The 26,584-nt window shown below is 46.2% G+C and overlaps 1 protein-coding gene across 10 annotated transcripts in view; it reads left to right on the forward strand.

The window, feature by feature from the left end:
• Nucleotides 1-26,584, forward strand: part of LOC121166533 (disks large-associated protein 1) — a 316,740-nt gene that overhangs the window by 277,432 nt on the left and 12,724 nt on the right. For all 10 annotated transcript variants that reach the window (XM_040995705.1, XM_040995704.1, XM_040995706.1 and 7 more), the window contains one exon: nucleotides 8,556-8,977. In XM_040995705.1, coding sequence (XP_040851639.1) covers nucleotides 8,556-8,977 — 422 coding nt within the window. The remainder of the gene's footprint in view (nucleotides 1-8,555; nucleotides 8,978-26,584) is intronic.

Genomic DNA, 26,584 nt, shown 5'->3' on the forward strand with positions numbered 1-26,584 from the left:
TTCATTACTTATGACATGTTTTGAACAATGTAAAGCAAATTCTCTTCCATCATTATAATTGGAAACATTAAGAGGAGATAGCATTTTCAAAAGCATGTATTTCTTGGTTCTTTATTGACAAAGACATCTGTCTTTAGTGACCATATAGAAAGAAACTACTGGGCACTGCCTGATTTGTGGCACAGTGAGCTAAGCTGCTACTTGGGACCATGGACTCCATGACCTGAGTTCCCCGGCTCTGTTTTCAGTTCAGCTCCCTGAGGGTGGCAGAGGACAGGCCAAGGAGGTGGGCTCCTTCTACCACACGGCTCATCTGGATGGAATTCCCGATTTCATGGTCCTCCCACTCCTACCCGACTCCTTGCTACCAACAGTTTTCCAGAAAGAGAAGTCCCCAATTTCAGAAAATTTTCATTAATGTATTTGAAAGAGTTAGAGGGAAAGACGGAGAGCGAAATCTTCCATCTGCTGCTTCACTCCCCAGGTGGTCACAATGGCCAGGGTGGGACCAGACTAAATCTGGGAGCCAGGAGCTTCCTGCAGGTGCCCTGTGTGGGCGGCAGGTGCCCACACACCTGAGCCATCCTCTAGTGTTTTTCACAGGTGATTTAGCAGGGAACTGAATATAAGTGCAGCAGCCAAGACCCGAACCAGTGCCCGTACAGGATGCTGGTGTCATAGGCAGCGGATTTAACTACTGTGCTACAACACGAGCCCCTTAAATGTTTCTTTTTTTTGGATAATGCGTCTATAATTTAACACCTCCACCTGAGTTTTTGTGAAAGACTTTTTTTTTAAACTCTCTGGGATCTTTAAAGGTCATCCAAGCAGGAGTCAGGACTATTCACCTCACAAATTCAGGAACTTAGAGAAAAAAAGTTTTTCCTAGGATATGAGGATGGTAAACCACTATGTGACCACGTTTACTCCCTCATCATGTCCTTCTGTTGCAATTTGTTGTTGTTGAAAATGGTGAGGCTGGGACCCACTCATAGCCGGCATCTCTCGGCTCATGTTGCTGAGTTTTAACCAGGAACAAATGGGTGGTTTGAGGATTTGCTTTTTCTAACCTCCAGCTGGTGGAGCCACCTCCTGCTCTCCTGGAGCAGGCTTACGCATTCTGCATACTGCTCAGACCTCCAGCACACACAACGCCAAAAGCAAGAAAAGGTTGCCATCCACACAAGCTTGTGACACCTGCCACTCCAGCAGACTTGAGACGCACAGCCTGAGTCACCCATGTGGAAGAAAAACACTGCCAATCAGTCATAACAGCCACTCCGGGTTCCTAGAAACCAGTGCTCAGCGAATAGGGATTTTTTGTGGGGCTGCTTCCCACCCCCCAGATTTGTTTCTTTTTCTAGAAGTAGCCCTACTCTGTATTTTGAAAATCTCCCTCATTTTTCCCACATCAAAACTCACAGCCTCTTTGGTGAGTGAGACAAACAGGGAATTTACCTTGTTTCCTGTAGCACGTGTTTCTGCAAGTGGCATAAATACGTCAACGCTTGGGTCTGTAGTGATGGGTTTCTTTTTGACTCAACAAGGTGTTATAACAGAAAGTCAAAATTATGACAGTTGGTTCAGGAACCACAGGGTTAGAAAACCTTTGGCAGCCAAAAATATCTCTTGTTGGCACAGCAGAAGTTCTGAATCGATACCTCCCCTCAGAGTTCCCTTGGAGTGCCACAGAGCTTAGTAACCACAGATTACCAATGCTATAACCTAGCCAAACAGTTCTTCACTGTGCACCTGACTTTTAAAGGTTTGGCATTTGTGCATCTCAGATTTCAAAGTCTGAAACTTGGCAAAATTCTGAATAGAATTCACACATTCTCTCTCTCTTCTTATTTTCTCTCTCTCTCTTGCCTCCATCTCTCCTCCCTTTTTTCTCCTTTACCTGTTTTCCATGAGAGTCTGCAGAGAAAAATTATCGTGTGGTTTCCTAAGCCCATGCCTTCCATTTGTCCAGAACAACGGTTGGTGAACCCTCTCGTGCTTTAGTTTCGTCGAGTCAGCACCAAGGACTGACCTGATGCCCTGGGCTGCCAGGGGCAGGAGTTCCTTTTTGGGCATGCTCACTTCAGGGTCGTGTTGGTGAGGCTCCTGTGGTGATAGCCTGGCAGAGAGAGGCACACCTGCCCAGCTGGTACCCAATAGCAGGGCACTCCCTGAAGCAATCATGTGATGTGTGTTCCCTCCCTTTCTTTGGTTTCACAAAATGCATGTACAGCGGCGAGGATCTTTACAGAGAAAACTTTTTGTTGTTGTTGTTTTCTGGCTTAAAGAAACCTTCAAGCAAAAGAATGAGGAGCATGCAAGATTTTAAATAATTAAAGGAGGCTTATTTTGAGATAGTTTCTTTTTCTATTTTCTTTTTTTTAAGGTTTCTTTATTTTCATTGGAAAAGCAGATATACAGAGAGAAGGAGAGACAGAGAGACAATGATGGTTCACTCTCCAAGTGGCTACAGTGGCTGGAGTTGAGGGGATCTGAAGCCACGAGCCTCCTCCAGGTCTCCCATGCGGGTGCAGGGTCTCAAGGCTGTGGGGCATCTCCTACTGCTTTCCCAGGCCACAGGCAGGGAGCTGGATGGGAAGGAGAGCAGCTGGGATTAGAACCAGCGCCCATATGGGATCCAGCATGTGGTAGGTGAGGACTTTAGCCACTAGGTTATCACACCAGGCTGTCTTTTTTTTTTTTTTAAGATTTATTTTTTATTTTTATTGCAAAGTCAGATATACAGAGAGGAGAAGAGACAGAGAGGAAGATCTTCTGTCCAATGATTCACTCCCCAAGTGACCGCAATGGCCAGTGCTGTGCCGATCTGAAGCCAGGAGCCAGGAACTTCCTCCAGGTCTCCCACGTGGGTGCAGGGTCCCAAGGCTTTGGGCCATCCTTGACTGCTTTCCCAGGCCACAGCAGGGAGCTAAATGCGAAGTGGAACAACCAGGACATGAACCAGCACCTATATGGGATCCCAGGTGTGCAAGGCAAAGATTTAGCCACTAGGCTACCGCACCAGGCCCAAAGCTTTCTTTCTTGCTTGCTTTTTAAACTTTATCCATTTACTCGAAAGAGAAAAATCTTCATCTACTGGTTCACTTTCCCAAAATGGCCACAACGGCCAGGTTTAGGCTAAACTCAAACCACGAGCCAGAATTTCTACGTGGGTCTCACAGGTGAGTGTCAGGTACCCCAGTTATTACACTGTCACCCCACCTGCCACCCCCTCCCGACACACACAAGGTGCACACTGGCAGGCAGCTGGAATTGGGAAGCTAGCCGGTACTGAACCCCTGCTGAGCCCGAGAGGTGTCAGTCTGCACCCAACTCCAGAAATGCTCCCGCGCTGCCACACCTTTCTTTGATTTTCCCTCTAATAGAACAAGCATCGTGGACTTTCCCGTCAAGGACGCCACTTCGTGCAGTTGCACTTGGCAGGAGCAGCGTGTTCAGATCCCGTCCCGGGCCTTGACAGAAGGGCTCAGGAAAACAGACTAAAGAATCCTACAAGGAGAGGGGGAACAGGGGAGATGGGCACCTCCCTCGCTCTGCAGAACTGTCGCCCTGCGACCGAGGGGGCAGAGACGCCAGAGGCCAGGCGAGTCTGTGTTCACACCCGGTTTATGGCCGTGCTCCCCTCGTGTTACCCACCCGCAGCCTTATCAGAGGGAGGCGGGAGGATGGGCCTTTACCTGCGTGTTGGTTTGTAACCTGCTGTACAAAAGTCTTAGGAGGAGTGTAGAAAATTCTCTGATGAGAAACATAAGCCAGTGCCGAAACAACAGCAGCAGGCGACTGCGCGCGGCGAGCAGCACAGAGCGCGTACTGTACTTCACACTGGTTGATCCAGTCTTCGCTTTCATGCTTTTCTGCTCCTTTGGCCAAAATACTGGCCTGCGTTTTTCCCAGGCTGTAATGATTACACATGGTGCCTGCAGGGCGCGAGGCGCTGGCAGATGCTGCAGGTCTGGAGAGTGTGGGCTCGGAACAGGCAAGCCGCCTGGCTCAGGCTTTTAGGTTCAGACCATCACCCACCAAGGGTTCTTTTGAAAGGTACAGGAGTGACTGGGGACAGCCTGCTGAGTTCCTATCAAACACTGAGAACAGCAATAACAACCCTCTTGAACCCCTTCACCCACAAGGAACTTTGCACATGAAAGACATGAAACGTTTCATAGAGCAGGACATTCTTTGAAAGCACTTGCTTAAGAAAGTTAATTGATGAAAACTAGCAGCTTGGACAGGACTGCCCGAGTTCAAAGGCACCGCTTTTAATCCCAAACCATTTTCATTTTACTTAACTTTTATTTTTTTTTTTCTGGGTGACTAAACTGCAAACTTCTATTAATCTACTGCCAAGTCTTTTTTTTTTTTTTTTCTGAAGAAGGTGGATCCTTTACAAGACCCATAGCCAGGAGACAGTGTTCAGGAATGCCGGTCGTACAGTTGTGTGTGGATAAAAACGGAGGCGTGGACAAGTAGGCCATTTTCTTACGCTGTGTACACCGGCTTCTGTGTCTGGAAAGTGTGCACTGATTGGAAACAGCGAGGAACCAGGGCTTGTTCCAGTTTTGGAAACGTGATGCCTTTGGCAATATGTGATCTTGGAGAGTGAAACCTGCTGTTTTTGTTGTTGGGATTTCGCATAAGTGGAACAGCCAAGACGTCAACTGCTGCAAGGAGAATCATCCAGTTGACACATGCGCAGCTGGAGAGAGCTCAGCTCCAGGGGCGGACATGGAACATTTGGGCCTGAGCAGGGACCATCCAGAGGGCCCTACTTGCAGCCAAGAAATGAGTGCTAGGTGGAAAAATATTGTAGCAAAGCTGTTTTTCCTTTCATTGCTAGTAGAAGAGATTTATAACACAGGCCTTTGTGGTGATTTTTTTTTTTGGTCCATTTGAGAGTGAAAGAACTTAAAAAAAAAAATGACCAGGAGTTTAACTGCAGGGATTTCCTTTTCCTTTTTTTTTTTTTTTTTTTTTAATATTTTTAGTATTTTCATTTTTATTAGAAAAGCAGAGACAGGCAGAAAGAGATTTTCCATCTGTTGGTTCACTCCCAGGGGTGAGCAGGGCTGAAGGCCAGAGCCCGGAACTCCATCTGGGCCCTCCAGCTGGGGCGCAGGGGCCCAGGGACTTGGGGTATTACCTGCTGCCTCTCAGGCTACACAGAAGCGTGAAGCTGGGACCAGAAGCAGCGCTGGGACTGCAACCTGGCTGAACTGCAAGTGTAACCTAAACCATGGCACCAAATGCCTGTCCCTGCTGCATTTGCTGCAAACAACAAATGGTGAGAGTGGGCCAGCTGTGCCTGGCCATTTCCATGAAATGAATGGAATGGACCATCTTAACAAGTAGCACTGGTCAACACTGCAGCCCCTTCTTTGTCAGGATTTACTTTCTAGGGCAATAAATAGATTTATTGAGGTGTTGTATCCTTTTTGGTTCTTGACTTCCAGTCTTGCTAGAGCTCTCAAAATAGCCACTGTCCTGTGATGTATTGGCTGTTCTTATTTTTTATAAAAAAATATTTATTTTTATTGCAAAGTCAGATATAAAAAGAAAGAAGAGACAGAGATGAAGACCATCCATCCGTTGATTCACTCCCCAAGTAGCCACAATAGCCAGAGCTGCACCGATCTGAAGCCAGGAGCCTGGAGCCTCTTCTGGGTCTCTCACACGGGTGCAGGGTCCCAAGGTTTTGGACCATCTCTGACTGCTCTCCCAGGGCACAAGCAGGGAGCTGGATAGGAATTGGGGCTGCCAGGATTAGAACAAGCACCCATATGGGGTGCCAGGGTGTTTAAGGCAAGGACTTTAGCTGCTAGGCCACCTCACCGGGTCCAGCTGTTCTTATTTTTGATGGACTGAATCTCAGTCTTTTTTTTTTTTTAAGATTTGAATCTTAGTCTTAATTGACTCTTAAAAAAAAAAAAAAGGCAGATTTGCAGAGAGGAGGAGGAGAGAGAAAGATCTTTGTCCACTGGTTTACTCCCCAAGTGGCCGCTACAGCCAGAGCTGAGCCAAACCAAAGCCAGGAGTCAGGAGCTTTTTCTGGGTCTCCCACTTGGGTGCACGATCCCAAGACTTTGGACCATCCTCTACTATCTAACACCTATTAGCATGAGTAATAATTTTTAAAATGCAGAGACTAGGGGCCAGCCTTGTGTGGTCGTGGGCCGAGTCAGGGCATTGGCATCTGTCATTTGAGTGACAAGTCGGGTTCTTACTGCTCTGCTTCTGGTCCAGCATCCTGCTTACGAGTCTAGCAAAATGCAGAGGATGGCTCAGATGCTTTACCCCTGTCACCCACCTGGGAGCCCAGATAGAATCTCTGTCTCCTGGCTTTGGCTCAAGGTAGACTGTTGCAGCCACGTAGGGAGAGAACCAGTAGATGGAAGAGCTCTCTCTCTTTCTCTCTCTCCCCCTGACTCATCTCTATCTTCTCTCTCCACCCCTCCCCATCCCAACACACACACTCTCTCTTTCTCTCTTTGCCTTTCAAATAAATAAATAATTTTATTAAATGTACAAGATAACAAGTATTGGTACAGATATGGAGAAAAATGGAACCTTTGCCTGTCGGTGGGAATGTAAAATAGTATAGCCATTACAATAAGCAGTATAGCAGTTCCTTAAGAATTAAATATAGAATTTATTTAATTTATTTAAACCCAGCAATTTCACATTTGGATATATACTCCGACAACTAAAGATTCAAGGAGGTGTTTGTACACGTGTTCCTAGCACACGTGCTATGATTCACAATAACCCAGAGGGGAGAAGTGACCCACACAGTCACAAATGGATTACAAAAAGGTCACACACTTATACACCGCGTGTGATTCACCTTAGAAAGGAAAGAATTCTGCTGCATGTCACAATGTAAATGAACCCCTGTAAACACTGGGCGCATTGAAATAAGCAAGACAAAAAGGATCAATACTACACAGTGCCACTGATAAAATGTACTTGGAGTAATCAGATTCCCAGGGAGAGAGAGCAGGTGGGGACTGTGAGTTGGAGGCAAAGGGGAGTTCTCATGTGATGGGTACAGGGTTTCGGGGGAGAAAATAAAAAGCTTCTGGAGATGGATGGTGGCGTGGGATGCACGTGGTATGTGAGGACAGTTGACGTGACAGAACCATACACTTAGTAATGGCTAAGACACTTGATCACAATCAGAGCTAAAACACTTGACTACGAAGGAACTCTAGAAAGAGGTTGTGCATATTGAGTTGTGGGACAATGTGGCTACCATACCCCATATGAGAATGGTTTCCAGGCCTGACTGCCTGTTCCCAATCCAGCTCCCTGCTAGTACACCTGGAAAAGCCCCAAAATGGCCCCAAAGTGCCTGGACCCTTGCCAGGGGAGCTTCCGTCTGGCCTAGTTTCAGCTATGGCGGCCACTTGGGCCACGGAGTGGATGGAGGATCATTTTCTCCATGCCTTTAATTTTGCCCTTCAAATAAATAAATCTTTTAAAAGGAAGGGAAAGGAAGAGGAAAGGAAGGGAGAGAAAGGAAAGAGGGGAGGGGAAAGGAGAAGAGAGGAAAAGAAGGATTGAGAAGAAAAAGAAAAGGAAAGAAAAAATCAAAGTTCAGAGACAAGGTAACAGGTTGACACAAGTTTATGGAAAAGAATAAACTTGTCTTTTTTTGTTTGTTTGTTTTCTATAAGTTATTTGCACTCTCTTCCTATTGTCTGCTGCTATTTCCTGCCTGTCCAGAGCCAGCGGAGCCCTGTGTGTGCATGCGTTTTAAATCACTCGCGTCCACACCCTGCTTACCTTGTCTCTTCTCCCCACGCCTCCCAGCCAGTCGGTGTCCTTACCTTCTCTGCAGGCCAGCGAGCCAGCCACCAGACACACTGCACTGCTGGCAGTCCGGGGCAACTGCTCAGATGCAATCGGCTAGCTTTTGTCATCTGCCTGCAACAAGTATAAGAGGGAAAATTAAAGCATAGAGAGGCCCATCTGGAGAAACTCCAGAGCTGTCAGGTGGTCTGTATTCCAGAGGCTGTGGACCAAATGTTAATGATAACTTAGAAGACAGAGACAGGTAATTTTAAGGGAACTTTAGTTTGCTTTCAGGAAATCTCAAATGGTAAACCTGCCCCTAGAAAAATGTGGCTTGGCAGGATTCTTGACAGTCTTGCTCCAGGTTAGTGTGTCTTTCCACCACTTTCAAGAAAAATACACGATGAAACAGCGTGTCTTCTTTCTTATCACTAATCTGAACTTCAGGATGTAAGCCACCCTAAATTTGGGTAGAAACTGGACATTGGGTATTATGATGTTTTAAATAGTTACATGTTTAAATATTGCATATTTTAAAAAATGATATTTGTGCTCTTTCCATTACAGTTATGACAATCAATACCTTTGCATGAAGATCTACTTACCCCTACTTACACACACATACTCTGAAACTTAGATGAAGATCCCCTCCCCCCACCACTGTCACCCTCACCGAGAAAAGCAGAAGGCAATTTTGCTCCAAGATATATCCTTGAACTAAACATGTTTTTCTCTCTCCTCCCAAGCTTTCGTAGGTTCACTCGATCCAACAGTGTGACGACGGCAGTACAGGCTGACCTGGACTTCCATGATAATCTGGAAAATTCTCTGGAATCTGTGGAGGACAATTCGTGTCCCGGTCCAATGGCCAGACAGTTCTCCAGGGATGCCAGCACCTCTACCGTTAGCATTCAGGGCTCAGGAAACCACTACCACGCCTGTGCAGCCGACGATGACTTTGACACGGATTTTGATCCCTCTATTCTGCCCCCTCCGGACCCCTGGATTGACTCTATCACTGAGGACCCTCTGGAGGCCGTGCAAAGGTCAGTGTGCCACCGGGACGGCCACTGGTTCCTGAAGCTTCTCCAGGCAGAGCGAGATCGCATGGAAGGCTGGTGCCAACAGATGGAGAGAGAGGAGCGGGAAAACAACCTGCCGGAAGACAGTAAGTAGTGCCACCCTGGGCATCTGTCCACCCTCGCTTGGCCAGGGCTCTCTCGGTGTCTGTCTAGGCACCGTTGTTTTCACCCTGCCAGCTTCACCTGTGTGCCCTTGCCATTTCCCACCCCCAACCGCAGCCTGTGGAAGAGCTAAGCAGTTCCAGCTTCAGTGCTGCAGATAGAAAGAAAACTAAGCAAATGTTACACTGTTGTAGCTCGAGGGCTGGGATGTTCCTTTGCTTCTCTGAGAAATCCCATACTCATCATGGAGGGGTCCTGTGTCTCCACCATGGCTTCTTTCCCCAAAATTGTTCTGACGTGTTGCAGAGTCTCAGGGATCAGGGTTGTGGCATGGAAGCTAAAGCTACTCCCTGCAGTGGCAGTGCCCCATTATGGGAACCGGTTCATGTTCCAGCTGCTGCAATCTAACTTGTTGTGAATATGCCTGGGAAGGCAATGGAGGATGGCCCAAGTCCTTGGGCCCCTGCACCCATGCAGGGAGAGGTACCCAGAGCAGTCTCCCGGCTCCTGGCTTTGGGTCAGCCCAGCTCCAGCCGTTGCAGACATTTGGCAGTGAACCAGCAGATGAAAGATCTCTCTCTTTCTCTGTCTGTTTCTCTGTCATTCTCTCTCCATCTCTCTGTAACTCTGCATTTCCAAAAATAATAAATAGATTAAAAGAGAGAGAGAGAGGCTAATGGTAGGCCAGTAGAAACCCATGCTGAGTTGTACTCAGCAGTCTGTTTAACATGCACTTTCTCTTAAGTTTCAGGGAGATAAATCTTCAACTTTTGTTTTAGAGACGTATTAACTTGAAAGGCAGACTTAAGAGAAAGAGAGGGAGAGACAGAGAAAGATCTTGTGTCTGCTGGTTCACTCCTTAAGTAGCCTCAATGGCTGGCACTAGGTCAGATGGAAACCAGGAGATAAGAGCTTGTTCCAGGTCTCTCTCAAGGGTGTCAGGGACCCAAACACTTGGGCCATTCTCTGCTGCCCTCCCAGCCACATCAGGAGAGCCGGATTGGAACTGGAGTAGCCAGACCAAACCAATGCCCATATAGAATGCTGACATCGCAGGTGGCAGCTTAAGCTGTTACTGCTGCAATGCAGACCCCTAGCCTTCAACCAGTAATGTAATTAACACAAGTTCAAATGTAGTGAGTTAGAATAAATAAAAAAATGATGACTGAATAGAAGAAATACAGGACATCACCTTTTACATGTTATTATTTTTGAATTTGGTGTTTTAACAAGCCTTTCTGTTAAAAAAAAAAAAAAAACCACAGTTGCGGTTTTGCAGCTCTGCGTTGTGTTTTTCTGTTCATTTGTTTCTGCATTGGCTTTATTGCTGACTCTAGAATGGAGTGTTAGTTGGGACCCAAAATGGTTCAGAACACTCTGGCTGACCACACGGATGGCTGGCGCGTAGAGCCAGGGAAGGCGAAGTGCTGCTATAGGAAGCAGAAGTAAGTTTCAGAGAAATCCTGTTGGTTGTAACTCACATCTGTCTTACTTAAACTTAGTTGGAACAGTTGGCGGCTTCTGATTGGCTGAGACTGAGCTGTTGCAAGAGCAGGTTACAGCCTGTTTACATGTCAACTTAGGATGGAGCACACCACACATAGAGGAACTTTGAGGCCATTCCTAAAATACGTACAGAGATGGCGTAAGAGCAAACTTAATACATTTGACACATTTTCAACAATTCTGAAATTGGAATATAGTTATAGTAGTTATGCACTTGATTGTCACATGTTCATCGTCCTCTAAAAAGCGATTATTAAGTTAATGGTTGCTCCTTCAACAACTGATATTTTTGCAATAAGAAATATTTATTGTTGCATTTCTGTGTGGAAATCATCTGGAAAAGCATTGCCATTCTGTAACTTTTTAAACGTTGTGTAAATTAACCATTTCATTTTTAAATCATGGACATCTTAAAACATGCACAGAAGTAGAGAATTAAATATAATGAATCCCCCTGTATAATCATCCGTTCAACAATTGCCCACTCTGCATGTTTTCTCTCATTTGTTATTGGTGCTTTTTGCTGGAGAATTCCAGAGAAAATCCAAAGTCTCATGCCACTTTCTTTCTTTCTTTTTGAAGATTTATTTATTTTTATTGCAAAGTCAGATATACCGAGAGAAAGAGAAACAGAGAAGAAGATCTTCTGTCTCTCGTTTCACTCCTCAAGTGGCCGCAACAGCCAGAACTATGCCGATCTGAAGCTAGGAGCCTTTTCCAGGTCTCCCACGTGGACCCAGGGTCCCAAGGCTTCGGACCATCCTTGACTGCTTTCCCAAGCCACAGGCAGGGAGCTGGATGGGAAGTGGGGTCACTGAGATTAGAACTGGTGCCCATATGGGATCCCAAGCATGCAAAGTGAGGACTCTAGCCACTAGGCTACTGTGCCAGGCCCTCATACCACTTCGCTTTACAATTCAAGGAGATAAAGGACATTCTTAGAATGCTAACCACAGGTAATTGTCTGGCTAGCTGTTTGGCTACCAATTAGAACACCCCCTTGTCTGAGTGCCTGGGTGTGAGTGTAGCCTGTGGCCATTCCAGCTTCTTGGTCATGTGGACCCTGGGGACAGCAGGTGCTAGAGGATGTAGCGGGGGCACTGCCCCCCCCCCCGTGTGGGGAATCCTGATGAAATCCCTGGCTCGCAGATTCAGCCTGGCACAGCCCTGGCCATGGCAGGCCTTTGGAGAGTCAAATAGCAAATCTCTCTTCTCTCTTTCTCTCTCTCTCTCTGCTTGTCAAATAAAAGAAAAAAAAATTTGTTTAAAGCACATAATCAGGCTTTATCATCTCTGATTTAAAAAGGAGTAGTAAATTTCTTAATAATTAGGTCTATCACTAGCTGGAAACCACATGAGAGACACTAAATGAACCAGGAGCAGTGAGTATTTCCATGGGAAGACAATGGGAGTACTTTAAAAAAAAAAGAAAGTTTTTGAAAATAAACAAATAAAAGATGAGTTTATTTTGCTGAGAAAAAAATGAACTCCACATATAGTTTCTTCATACTGCATATTTTCTGTGAACTTTCTGAGGCTCCTAGGTATATATAAAGAATTTATATTTATTTTTATTAGAAAGGCGATTATACAGAGAGGAGGAGAGACAGAGAGGAAGATCTTCTGTCTGATGGTTCACTCCCCAAGTGGCCACAGCGGCCGGTGCTGCACCGATCCAAAGCCAGGAGCCAGGAGCTTCTTCCAGGTCTCCCACGCAGGTGCAGGGTCCCAATTCTCTGGACCATCCTCAACTGCTTTCCCACGTCACAAGCAGGGAGCTGGATGGGAAGTGGGGCTGCCGGGATTAGAGCCGGCGCCCACACGGCACGTGCAAAGTGAGGACTTTAACCACTATGCTTTAAAGTGAGGACTTTAAACCACTATTTTTAGGAACAGAATCTGGGATTCCCTCCCTGGTCTGCCCTCCGCTGGTAGCTCAGCCCTGCTCACCTTCCTCCTCAGACCTGCAAGACCGCAGAGCTGCTTTTTGCCTGTATGAGTCAGTTGGGAAGTTCACAGATGGTTTTCTGTAAAGTTCCTTTTGCTCTTTCACATGAAGAGGACAAGCAGCACGGCGGTGGAAAAGTGAAGGTCCTGGACATTTGCTCCTAGCTGTGAGCATCATTGCGGGGGGGATCTACAACACAAGTGCTGATGCTCGAGCTAGTTAGCGCTTGGCTGTGCAGACAGGTAGAGGCACCAGCCAGTAGCTGTGGGCGAGGTTGGCGGTGGGTCTGGGTAGCAAAACCTTAGCCATTGCATCATCCTGCTCTTTCTGGCTTGTGCATGTTCAGGTTAGATTTTCCCAGGGGGGTGAAGAAAAGACCCACCGATATCTAAGGAGCCGTGGTACTTGGTGCTAGTGCTGGAGGGTACAAACTACCTTTCAGATTTCAGTTCGGTCAGTTCATTCATTCAGGACTTGGCTTAGCTCCCTGGTTGGCTCCTGGCGGGAACCAGGGGACCCTGGCACCTGATGTCTTCTTTTCATTGGCCTCCGCATCTGAGACTGGATCTGCTTCTCTCAGTCTAGGTGCAGAATGAGGCTTGCCAATAGCCATTGTGAACACATGTGGGAAGTCTCCCTCTATATTAAAGGAGCTATAAGGACATGACACTTATTTTGATACAACAGAAAACCAGGGTTTTCTGTAGAGTTGCTAGAGAAATATTTATGCTTTAAGATGAACACTGTCAGGTAGGTCTCAAAATCAGGAACATAAAGGCTGCCCGTCCACCCACCTGCTGCTCCAGACTGACTTCATTGTTCAGGCTGAATCAGGCCCATCTCCCTGGAGTTCTTGTTACATTGTGTGTTTATCCAGTAAGTATTTCGAACATAATTGAATAATGGTCCATATACTCTCTTCCACTCAAAAATGAGCACTCTGCATACAGAAGATATTCATGCCTCATTTGAACCCCCAGCCTCTGGGAGGCTATTTGACACATCAGTAAGACACCAGCGCTTGGGGAGGGGAAACAAGCATTGTGGTGCAGTGTGTCAAGTTGCTGTGTTCAACACCAAGCACCCCATGTGGGCACTGGTTCGAGTCCCAGCTCTTCTACTTCAGATCTGGCTCCCAGCTAATGTGCCTAAGAGACCAGTGAGGAACAGCCCAAGTGCTTGAGCCCTCACCAGCCACCTGGGAGATCTGTATGCAGTGCCAGGCTCCTGAGTTCAGCCTGGCCATCTCTGGCTATTGCAGCCATCTGGGAAGTGAACCAGTGGATGAAAGATCTCTTTTTTTCTTTGTTTCTCCCCCTGTCTCTGTAACTCCGCTTTTCAAATAATACATATAAATGGATGTTTTTATATGCATATGAATCTTTTTAAAAAGACAACACTTGGCATCTCCATATCCCTTATTGAAATGGCCAAGTTCAAATCCCTGCTTTGTTTCCCATTCCAGCTCCCAGCTAATGGGCACCAGAGTGGCGATAGGTGACGGCTTAACACAGGAGTCCCTGCCGGAACCCTGGGAGATCCATGCCCTTCCTGGCTCCCAGCTTTGGCTGGCCCAGCCTTGCTTGTTGCAGGCGTTTGGGGGGTATGAACCAGTAAATAGGAAATCTCTCTTTCTGCCCTTCAAATAAATAAGTAAATAAATATTTTTTAAAAATCCTCAGGCCTCTGACACAAGGTAGAGAGTTCACAAACATGGAATGGAAGCTTCAGAAGATTTTTTGGAACTCTGTTTTATAAGTGTGTTTTGTTTGGAAAAACCGTTTTCCCTAGTTTAGCTAAAAAAAAAAGTACCCATTTGTATCAATATTTATATATTGGCTTCTTGTTTGGACTGGAGTAACAAAATAGCTTAAATTGAGTCGTTGCTAAAGAGCAGACATTGATTGCTTTCTGTTCTGGAGACTGGAAAGCCTAAGAGCAAGGTGCTGGCAGTTTGGTGTCTGGGGAGGGCTCCCTTTCTGCCTCAAGGCTGGTGCCTTTCTGCTGTGTCCCCACATGTCCTCAGGCCTCTCTCCGAAGGACACTCACAGGAATATGTACAGGAATTCAGGAGGGCTCCACTCCCATGGCCTAGTACCTCCTACAGGCCCCACCTATTAGCCTATTATCTCTCCAGTGATTAAATTTCAACACAGAAATTTTGGAGGGACACAAACCATAATGATTAAGCAGCACCTGCTGCTGCCAGAAACCAGAAGGGATATTTCCCTGTGAGATGACAGATTCTTCCAACACGGGCAATGATGCTGGTGGCAGAGGGGCTGTGCACCTGCCACAGAAGTGAAGGGAGAGCTTCTGTGTTGGCCAGATGACTCATCTCTATGAAACCCATGTGTCTTTTCCAGCTAAGACACAACTGCTTCCCATAAACAGTGAAGCCCTCCTCCGCATTTTTCATGCTCTGTGAGACACAACAAGAAGGGTTTCAAACTACCAGAACTGTGAAATTCTAAATGGCAGATAAAACTCTATGCTCAAAGCAAAGACTCTACTAAGGCCAGTGGGGAAGACTCTGACAATCCAGCAGAACCCCACCCCCAGGGAGAAGGAGAATCAAGCACTTGGAGGAATATTCATCTTGTCCTGACAATGACCCTGACAGTGGGCCAGAGATGTTGACAGGTGCTGTTCCATTTGCCCTCCTAATACTTTCTGGCAGTTTCTTGTCCAAGGTCATGGAACACACAAGTGTCTGATAAAATAGATAGCACATGAATAACATTTGACAAAATAATGATACTTTGTGTTGCTTGGCACTGTCCGCAGTGAAGCCATCCCTACGCATGTGCCCCTGGTTCCTTGGCAACCACATTCTGTCCTGATAACTGGGCTCGCTTGTAGAGGGCCTTTGTTTTCTGGATTCTCTGATTTAACCTTTTCTTCCCCCCCCCCCCCCTTTTTCTTAAAGTTGTAAAAGGAGATAGTAAAGAAAAGAGGCCAATTTCCAGGTAACCACCTTTCTTTTGTTCGTTTGTTTGTAATCGGTGTGCATCTGAAAAACAGCAAGGCTAAATCCATCCCTTGGTCATTTTCTATCTTTGGGGGCCCATGTGAAGGGACTGCCAAAAAGTATATGGGAAAATAAAACTGAAAGACAAGTTTATCTTGATGCAAAACAATTTTGAAACCCATATGTAGTTTTTTTGACAATACACATTTCCCCATGAACTTTCTGAGGCACTCTGGTTTGTACCTTGTGATGGGTCTCATTTCAGAGAACATGACAGAGGTACTTCCATCCCAAAATCCTCCCGGGTAATCTGCTTTTCCAGGTCAGATTGAGCAGATGAATTGGTAGCACATGATGAAGGAAGATTCTAATCATGCTTGTTTAAATCGTTATGGGGAATACCAGAATTATCACAATCTTTAAATATTCAGGAAGTATTTGGTGAATGCACTTAATGCCTCCAGTTGTACACTGAAAATGGTTAAAATGGCCAAAATACTCCCCTAGGGGATGGGTGTTTGGTTAGACACTGCTTGGGATGGCCACAGCCTTAAGCTCACCGCCTGGTTGGAGTCCTGCTTTACCTCCAGTTCCAGCTGCCCGCTAACGCGCCCCTGGGATGCTCAAGTGCTCAAGTGCTGGAGTTTCTGACACCCATGTGCAAAACCCAAACTGGATTCCCGAACTCCTGGCTTTAGCCTGACCCAGCCCTGACTGTGGTGCTTATTTGGGGAGTGGGCCAGCAGGTAGAAGATCTGTCTGTGACTGTCTCTCTGCCTTGCAAATAAAAAGAGAATAAATAAATACAAATTTTAAAATTCACCGCCCCCCCCCCCAAAAAAGCCAACGGCCGTAGCACCTGATGGTAGGCAAAATGGCCAGACTGTCCCAACACCCTCATATGAACATTAAGACATTTTGCTAAGTATCTTCCCGAGTCCACAACACCTGAGGCACTTCTTCGCCCCGTGGGAATCTGAAGTTTGGCTTGTGGATCCGTGGGGTGGGGAGACAGGTTGTTATACTCACCTCTCTTTTGGTGAGTTGAGGAAGAGAGGGACCATCCAGTTTTAAATAATGATCCAGTTATCAATTATTTTGTGATGCCATTGTCTTAATTTTGACAGCTGCTTCCTGGGGATATTATTTTCGGCATGCTAGGGCAGGGAAATACTTTTCTAATTCGCCCAAAACTGGCTACACGTGCTTAACCAAGGACAGACTGAAAGGCTCCCCTGACGCCTGGTCACTTCAAGCTGTCTTCCAAAAAGTGTAACTACAAATTCTCTGGGTGAGTGGAGCTATTGTTTTCCCTGATGAAAGCCAAGCCCAGTGAAGACTTCGGTTCTGGTTGTAACCTGTCAGTCTCCCCACTGGAGAGTAGGGTTTTGGCTTGATGACAAAATACTCCAGCTCCGCCGTGAGTGAGGCTTCCTGCAAGCCATGGCAGCTGACAGAGTTCTTGTTCCGCTGCCCTGGAAGTGAAATGAGACCGCCTTGGCCCAGACAATACCGCCGTTGTGTGACACAGCTGTCTCGGGAGATGGCTCCATGCAAGTCACAGAGATCTGTCTGGCATTATCTCGCCGGGACGAACCGGCCAGATGGAACTGAATGCGCCTGCCTGGGAATGCTGTCTGCCCGGGTGGAGAGCCAGGCGCTCGGATTTCAATGGCCTGAGGATGAAAAACCGGTTGATTGTGCTTCAAAACCTCTTTGCTTCCTGAAGGGTGGACAACGTCTGTGTGGAATTCTCAAGCTTTATCAGACACTGATAAGCCTCGAGCATGTGCAGGAGGCAGATGAATTCCACTTCCATTGTGCCTGGTAATAGCATCCTCGTTAGTGAAACTGCCGTCGGGTCCCCCAGAAGGCCAGTGAGCCTTGGCAGCAAATAGGACTGAAACCCGAAATGAGGTTTGCCTGGTTTCAGCTTCGGTTACAGAGGTGGCTCGCAGTCTATCAGGGCGATCGCCAAGCCTCCCGGGCTGAGTTTGTGCAAGGGCCGGTGGCAGAAAAAGCAGCGCTCTGAACGGGTCCTTCATCGCCTACGGCCCCTGTAGATTGCTCAGCAGGGAGCCGTGGGCGCATCCCAGCTCCTTTCGGGTTTATTCTCATCTTACTTTTGAACTGAACCTTCAAAGGGTCTGTCTCCGCCCCTGGCTTTCCCTGTTCCAACCCCACGCCTCCACAGGCATGCTACAGGCTCTTGTTTTTTGTAAGCTGGGGCCAATCTGAGCTTAGTGAGTACAGAGGAAGAGGCAGTCATGAACAGGAAATGGTGTGTAACGTGCCTGATGATTAACCTTCAAAAATAAATGCCTACTTCCTTTTGCTTTGCAAGATGCTGGTGGCAGAGGACAGGAGGGAGCATTGGTGTGGGTGAGCTGCTGGGGGTGTGTTCTGGAGGGGAAGCAGGTGCTAAGGGATGAAGAGAAGATGTGGTGAGAGGAAGACAGCACCAAGTCTGGAAACAACTTTATCCCTAGGCCCATGGTGTTCCCATCGTTCCTGCAGAGAGAGGACACCCACTCCCTGGGCAATCTCCCACTGTTTTCCCCAACAGTAACTATTCCCATGGAATATAAATGCAATGGACTCCAGGCATAGTGTCCTGTCCTTTTCTATTAAATTAGCAAGGGAAGTAGAAATTAATTTCATTTCACCCAACTTCTTGAAACTTTCTTCAGGGACCTGCATGATCTATACAACAGAAATTCAAAAAGTTCATAGATTTTTATTGGGAGCGGCACTATGACTTCATCCATAAAGCCACAGTCCGCAGCCCCAGCATCTCATATGCACGCTGTTTCGAGTCCCAACTGCTTCACTTTAGATCTGACTCCCCGCCAATGGCACTAGGAAAACAGCAGAGGGTGGCCCAAGTGCTTGGGTCTCTGGACCCATGTGGAAAACATGAAAGAAACTCTTAGCTCCTGGCTTCAGCCTGTCCCAGCCTTGGCCATTGTGGCCGTTTTGAGAATGAACCAGTGAGTGGAAGACCTGCCTCTCACACTCTCTCTTTTTCTTTCTCTCTCTTACTCTTTCAAAAATTTTTAAAAGAAAAAGTTTACTTTGGTGCATTGAAAAAAACTTGTGTAATTTTTTTTTCATGAACTTTTTCAGAATTTCTTGTGTGCTTGGGTTAAAAAAAAAATTTATGAATTTGAAAGGCAGAGTTACAGAGGGAGAGAAAATGGTCTTTCATCTGCTGATTCATTTCCCAAATGGCTGCAAATAGCTGGGCTGGGCCAGGCTGAAGCCAGGAGCCTGGAATTCTATCTGGGGCTCCCACAGGGGCAGGGCCCCAAACACTTGTGCTATCTTCTAGCTTTTCCCAAGCACATTAGCAGGGAAAGTAGAGTTGCGCCTTTGGAATGCTGGTGACACAATTGAACTCACTGCGTCACAAGGCCAGCCCTGGATATCAAAAATGTCTGAACCAAAATAAACATCTTTTAGTTTATTTCCTCTATAACTAAAGTACCCTCGTGTAAGAATATTGTTCCCTGAGTGATGTCAGCTGAAATAAAGACCCAAAGTCTAATCATCCTTTATGAGTAGAACTCCCAGTGAAAGAATCCAGACTGGAAAAGTCAGTTTAAATGGCCTGAGTTTCTGAACACTTGCTCTTTAAAATAAAACAACCTGAGTTTATTGATTTTTTTTAACCAATGGAAGTTCTGCTTTTAGTCACTAGCAAGATTTCTACTTGAGAATTCTATTCTGTTTTCATTCATTGGTCACCAAAGTTTGACTCTTTAAAAAACCAAATTAAACAAAACACCTAGCTGAATGGCAGTGTTCTTATTGAGTTTTACTGAGAATAAAACTGATCCAAGATATTAGTGGGATGCTTTGTTGAGAGCGGTTCTGAACTGCCAGGAGCTGCTGGGCCACGGATTAGAGAAGTTCTCTGCCAAGAGAATATCATAAACAAGTGTCTCCAGGTGGATAATCCCAGCTTGATGGAATCACACGGACGTGGACTCACAGGTACATGTGACTTTAAAGTAAGAGGAGGATTCCCTTTTAAATTCTTTTTCCTTTATCCCAAAACATTAAAAAAAAAAAGTCAAAACTTGCATATAAAGAAATGTAATCCACCCCCAATAAACACATTCAATTTATCCCAGATGGCTTGGCTCGTCCTGCCTGCCACTGTAGCTAGCATTCTAACCAGCAACCCAAGAGGAGGAAGAGCTCCGTTAAGAATTCTGTCAGCCAGTTAGTCAACTTTATAATTTAATAAAATATGTTAAATATAATAAAGAATCTTAATGAATTAGGATTCACAAGGAGCGGAAGGCGGCAGTTACCTTTTTTTTTTTTAAGTCTTATTTTATTTTTATTGGAAAGGCGGATATACAGAGAGGAGAGACAGAGAGGAAGATCCTCTGTCTGATGATTCACTCCCCAGGCGGCCGCAATGGCTGGAGCTGAGCCAATCCAAAACCAGGAGCCAGGAGCCTCTTCCGGGGTTGCAGGATCCCAAAGTTTTGGGCCGTCCTCGACTGCTTTCCCAGGCCACAGGCAGGGAGCTGGATGGGAAGTGGGGCTGCCAGGGTTAGAACCGGCACCCATATGGGATCCTGGGCATGCAAGGTGAGGACCTTAGCCACTGTGTCATCGCGCCGAGCCTGGCAGTTACCTTTTTTTTCTGGTTGACATAGAATTTGTAGGCAACTTAACAACTTTAAAACTTACTCCTTCAGGGAAACACCAGTGATCAAATGAGCTTATGGTCAGGTTGGAAATCAGATGTAAATAGAACATTCAGGGAGGTAGGAGGGAAGGGCTCTCTAATTCTCTTAATAAAACCAAATTTCCAAGATTGACCAGTAAGGATGGGATGGTTGAGCCTTATACAGGAGCAACTACAAAAGCTTGTGGAAGTGGAATCAAATGATCAATTTTATTTTTGCTAAAAAAATCATGACATCTGGTGCTAAGAAGGGTCTTCATAAAGTTCATGGGTTTATTATTTTAAAAACCATTAATGATTTCAAAAATTGTTTGATCCTAATAAGCATCTCTTAATTCCATTTTACTATGAACTGATGTACCTTCATAGACCTAATAGTAATTACTGGAGATTTTTGAGGGGAGCATGGTTATAGGGAGATAAGAAGTGTGTGAGATATGCTACTGGAAAGCCATGCTCATCATTCCTATACTGCTATAAAAAGAAGCCTAAGCTGGGTATCTCACTCAGCTCATAGACAAGACGTTTATTAACTCATAGTTTGGGATGCTGCATTTCCAAGATTGAGTGGTTCCATCTATTTAGTCTCTTGTGAGGGTTCCCTTTGCTCCAATAAAACATTAAGGAGAAACAGAAAGGAACCGTAAATGGCTACGTACATGAGGGTAACCCCACTTTATAGCACCCCACTTCATGAGAATTCAACCCACGAGGCCAGCATTAATCCCCTTTGAAGGCATCACCTCCAATGGCCTAACCAGTTCCCACTTGGTCCTACTCCTTGGAGCTTCCCACTTTACTATGGACACAATGGACAAACTTCCAGCACATGAACCTTAGGGGATAAACCAAATTCAACCCTAGTGGAAGCTTAAACGGTCAGTTCCCCATGATTAACACATTTGAGAAGTCTTTCTTTCAAATAGTTGAGACCAGGACATAAGGGAAGCAAGTAGAGAAGTGGGCTCAGGATTGGATTTTGTACCCAACATTTACAAGGTTGGATAAGGGAAAGAAGTCCATAAAAAAACAGAGAATTTCAAACAGGTTAACCCTCCTCTCAAGATGCCCACATTCCATGTCAGAGTGCCTCAGTTCACATCCTACCTCTGCATCTCATCATGACAGCTCAAGTACCAGGGTCCTCCCTGCCACATGAGAGACGTAGATGGAGCTCCAGGCTCCTGGCGTCAGCCTGGCCCAGCCCTGGCTTTTGCACTCACTTAGGAAATAAACCAGTTGGTGGAAGGTCTTTCTTCTGTCTCTTTCTTTTCTCTCTCTCTCTCTCGCTTTTTCAAATGAATAAAAATTAAAAAGTAAATGAAAATGAAAAAGAGCATGAGGGAGATGGAAGGTAAGCCAAAGAGTGTGGGGTATGGGATCCAAGAGAGCTGAAGTTCCTTTCCAAAGGCAGGGTCCAGAAGGTTCAAGCATGGAGAGAAAGCCAGGCAGCAAGGACCGCAGATAAATGGGAGTTGAAAAGAAATGAAAGGGAAAAGAGAATCATTGTTTCAAGAGCCCCTTTGTATGGGACTGTCCAAGAAAGGACACGGACTGGCTGCTTAAAGAACAGAACTGTTTTCTCTCACAGTCCAGAAGCATAGTGTTATTTTCCTCCAAGGCCTCGGCTGGTTTACCAGCTGTCTTCTTCCTATCTCTTTATATAGTCTTCCCTCTACATGTATCTGTCTCCTAATCGCTTCCTCTAAGATTGTCAATCAGATTGCATTGACCTCATTTTAGTCTTTATCTATTTGAGAACCCTGTCTCCAAACATCATCACATTCTGAGATATAACTTAAAAAGTTTATTTTGGGCCGTAGGCAGTGGCTCATTTGGCTTGTCCTCCCCCTTAAGTGCCAGGATCCCATGTGGGCATGTTCAGGCCCCAGCTACTACAGGTCTCATCCTCCAGATCCCGGCTTATGGCCAGGGAGGACAGTGGAGGATGACCCAGGGACCTGGTCCTTGAACCCTCATGGGGGCATCAGGCTCCTGGCTTTGGATCAGGCCGGCTATAGCCACTCCAGTCATAGGGGAATGAGCCAAATGATAGAGAATCTTTATGTCTCTCTTCTCTGTAGTTCTGGCTTTCCAATGAAACTTTTAAAATCTAAAATTTTTCAAAAAGTTTAAAATTGCTTATGTGTATATTTCTTTGAAAGGCAGAGTGACAGAGAGGAGAAATGGAGAGAAACTGATTTTACACTAGTTCACCCCCCAAATGGCTGCAACAGCCTGGTGTAAGCCAGACTGGAGCCAGGAACGAGCCAGGCGTTCCATCCTTGCCTCCATGGAAATCGCAGGCACCCAGGCACTTGGGACACTTTGTTGTGTACATTAACAGGAACCTGGATCAGAAGCAGAGCTGGGACTTAAAGTAGCATTCTGATATGGGATGCCAGTGTCACAAGCAGCAGCTTAACCCACAATGATAACATGGCTGATGAAAGGAGAGAAGAGAATTTTACATTTGCTGTAGGAAACTATGAGGAGAAGAACCCACCCCCCCCCAAATGGGAGAGACTTTGGGGCCAGTGGTATGGCTTGTCATGTTAAGTTGCCGCCTTCAGTGTTGGCAACCCATATGGGTACCAGTTCAAGTCCCAGTTACTCCAGTTTATTTATATATATATATATTTAAAGATTTATTTGTTGATATTGGAAAGTCAGATATACAGAAAGGAGGAGAGACAGAGAGGAAGATCTTCTGTCTGATGGTTCACTCCCCAAGTGACCACAGTGGCTGGAGCTGAGCCAATCCGAAGCCAGGAGCCAGGAGCTCTTCTGGGTCTCCCATGCAGGTGCAGAGTCCCAAGGCTTTGGGCCATCCTTGACTGTTTTCCCAGGCCACAAGCAGGGAGCTGTATGGGAAGTGGGCCACCAGGATTAGAACCAGTCACCATATGGGATCTTGGGTGTACAAGGTGAGGACTTTAACCACTATGCTATTGTGCCAGGCCCAGTTACTCCAGTTTGAATCCAGCTCTCTGCTAATGTGCTTGGGAAAGCAGTGAAGACAGCCCAAGTGTTGGGCCCCTACACCCTACAGTCATGTGGGGAGACCCAGAAGAAGCTGTTGTGGCCTCTGTCTTTCTCTCTTTTTCTCTGTGCTGATCCGAAGCCAGGAGCCAGGAACTTCCTCCGGGTCTCCCACGTGAGTGCAGGGTCCCAAGGCTTTGGGCCACCCTTCACTGCTTTCCCAGGCCAGAAGCAGGGAGCTAGATGGGAAGTGGAGCTGCTGGGATTAGAACAGTGTCCCTATGAGATCTGGCATATTCAAGGCAAGGACTTTAATGGTTAGGCCACCATGACAGGCCCATAAATAAATCTTAAAAAAAAAAAATTGGAGTGACTTAAGGCTGCATTTTGGCATCCTGGGGACCCCAGCAGACACATAGCTTAGAGACAAGGACTGGCTTATGAAGTAGGCCCAGAGCAGCTGGGAGGGGACCAGGCCCAGGCCATGGAAGGGCAAGGAGGGGCTGCTGAGAAGACACCAGGGGACTGTGCATGGCAAGTGCCTGGAAAGACACAACACTGAGAGTATCCATGCCTGATTCCCTCATGTTCTTCCTCTCGCAGGAGGCAAGGGATTGTTGAAGATGAGGAAATAGAAATTGAGCCAGGAATGAGTAAGAATCAGAAATGAGGGTCAAGGAGCAAGGTAGCACATTCAGGGACTAACAGGCAGTGGTAATGGTAACAGAGCAAGTTCAAGAACTAATGGGCAGCGGTGAGGGGGCAGCAGCCGCAGCTTGGCCTGGGCTATGAATCCCATGGTGAGGCACTATCGGATCCCAAGTCAGTTCTGCAGGCTGGCGGGATGGGCGGGTGGACCCTGTATGTGGGGGTGGAGCTTGTTTTGCAGAAGTAGCTGCCCATGGAGAGCAGGGTGACTGTGGGTCACCGGGGCTCAGTTTCCTGAGTAAGACTAGGGCAACCTGGTGTCCAGTGTGAGGGGGAAAGCCTGTCTCCTCTGTGTGGGTCATGGTCCTAGCGCTGATAAGAGGGAAAGACTACAGACAGAGACGCTAAAATCCACTCCCTGAAGATCTGTTATGAATTCCTTCTACATACAGACGAAATAAACGATTCATTTACTCAAGGACACTAGTGCAAATCTGCCTGAATGAAAGGCATCAAAAGAAGGGGGCCTTCACTCAAGCCCCACTGACGGGCAGAGGGCTCAGAGGGTAAGGATTCAGAGCAGAAATCATTTCCTGTTGGGGATCAGGCCACCTTTTCAATTTCTAGGTTAATGCTGAAGAACTAGAGTGTAGACAGGATAAAGAAGTTATGCTTACTGCTATGTTAAAACAATTCACATATCATTACATTAAGTCATCAGCCTTCTTAGAAAGATCGAGCTATGCCCATTTGACAAACTGAAAACCTAAAAAACTCTCCCAAGGTCAGCAACTAGCAAGTGGCAAAGCTCACTGATTCTGAACCTCCCAGCCCCATCTGACAGAGTGAGACTGAAGGATGTTCAGCAGGTGCATTGCAGTGGAAGTGGCAGACAAGTGTGAAGATTACATCTTATGTCCATTATGGTCACCTACATCACTGGGGGACAGGCACTCTACTTTGCAGTGAGTGAAATGGAGTTCCTGGCTACCGGGAGAGCTACGTAAAGGGGGTTAAGAAATATGTCTATTCTGTTTCTGAGGCCTTAACCCAGAAGCCTGATGACTGCAGGTGGTCATAGTAAAGAACTGAAAGCAGAAGAGCCAGGGCTCCTGTCTTTCTGATGGAGAGACCTAACTCACCGTGGAATACGGGAGGATAGATGCATTCATTATGCTTAAGGATTTCCAATCTTGATTTTGTTTTGTTTTGCCTGAAGGGTGGAGAGACACAGAGAGATCTTCCATCCACTGGGTTTATTTCTCCAAGACTTGCGACTGTCAGGCTGGGCGAGGCAGAAGCCAGAAACCTAGAACCAAAGCTGGGTTTCCCATATGAGTGACAAGGACCCGATTGCTTGACTCATCATCTACTGCATTTGTAGGAAACTGGATCAAAAGTTGAACCCCAAAACCCTGATATGAATTGTGGACATCCTAATCAGCATCTTAGCCACCGTATCCCATGTCTACCCCTGAAATCCTGATTTTAACTCAGCAAAATGTCAGGCATATCTCCAAATGCCTTGTTATCTACCAGAGAAATTAACTGACACGATTAAGAGAAAAACAGTAATTCTCTTTACCCCACGGATACATCAAAAAGCTTGTTGGATATGAAATGAAACGAGATGTTTGCTTAAAAATTGAAATCCAATCACTTGTTTTCATAATACACATTTTTCATAAACTTTCTGAAGACCATTTTAAGCCACTTCGCTGTTTCCAAAGGGAAAACCATTCTCCATAAAGGTCAGTGGGAAAGAGGAGGCAGGCTGTTTCCTAAATATCAGTTTTTTGACGTAGCCAAAAGACTTTCCATTACTGTTTGCACAAAACCCCTGTTTCCACAGTGAACCTTATCAAGTTATCTCTGGTTACTCTGTTCTCATGGCTGAATTACCTGGTGCACCAGCCCCTTTTGTAGATGCTTTCTCATTCCTGATATGTGACCCTGGGAATTTCTTTCGATTCCCCCACTGACTTACTTGGCACCCCCTTCCCCACTAGAACTGGAGAGAAAGAAAAGAAATCCTACTCCAGGGCTAAAGAACATGTTTGCACACACAGTCGAATATTATTCAACCTTTCAAAAGAGGCAATCACAAACAACATGATGGGCGAACCTGGGGGACATGATGCTGTGTGAGAAGCTGCTCTCAGCAGGCCCCTAAAATAGGCAGATTCATGGAGTCTAGGGGTGGCGTCATGGTTACTGAGACCTGGAGGAAGGGAAAATGGAGAGTTCCCCAGTCAGCAGGCAGGCATTCTAATCGTGTGTGATGACACTGATGTCATTGTACATAAGGGACTTGAACATCCTCAGTGTTGCTCTCTGCCAAGGATCTGGGAACCCCGCCCCTGCAGAGTAACAAGCGACAGTGACAATCTACACATGCTCTTCGACTCACAGGGATATCACATCCTAAAAAGAAAAAAGTAAGAAACCAAAAATATCAGAAAGAAGTAGCAGTCACAGATGGATATTTTGTAGACATACTGAAATGGAACATATAAAATCCACTGGCAACAGAGAATGGGCATTTACCCTACCCTCACTGGTGCCTGACCAGGAGTCGTAGCTCTTTTTAAAATGTACTTAGATTTCTGTTAAAGATTTATCTATTTAGTTACTTCAACATCAGAGTTACACAGAGAGAGTGAGTAAGAGAGAGTTCTTAATGGTTCACTCCCCAGACACCTGCAACAGCCAGGGCTGGGCCAGGCCAAAGCCAGAAGCCAGGAGCCAGAGCTAAGATCTCCCCTGTGAGTACAGGGACCCAAATATGTGGGCCAACTTCCGTCGCTCTTCCCAGGCCATTAGCCCTAAAC

Source organism: Ochotona curzoniae, unplaced genomic scaffold, assembly GCF_017591425.1.
Source record: "Ochotona curzoniae isolate NIBS_2020 unplaced genomic scaffold, NIBS_Ocur_1.0 patch170, whole genome shotgun sequence".
Classification (NCBI taxonomy): domain Eukaryota; kingdom Metazoa; phylum Chordata; class Mammalia; order Lagomorpha; family Ochotonidae; genus Ochotona; species Ochotona curzoniae.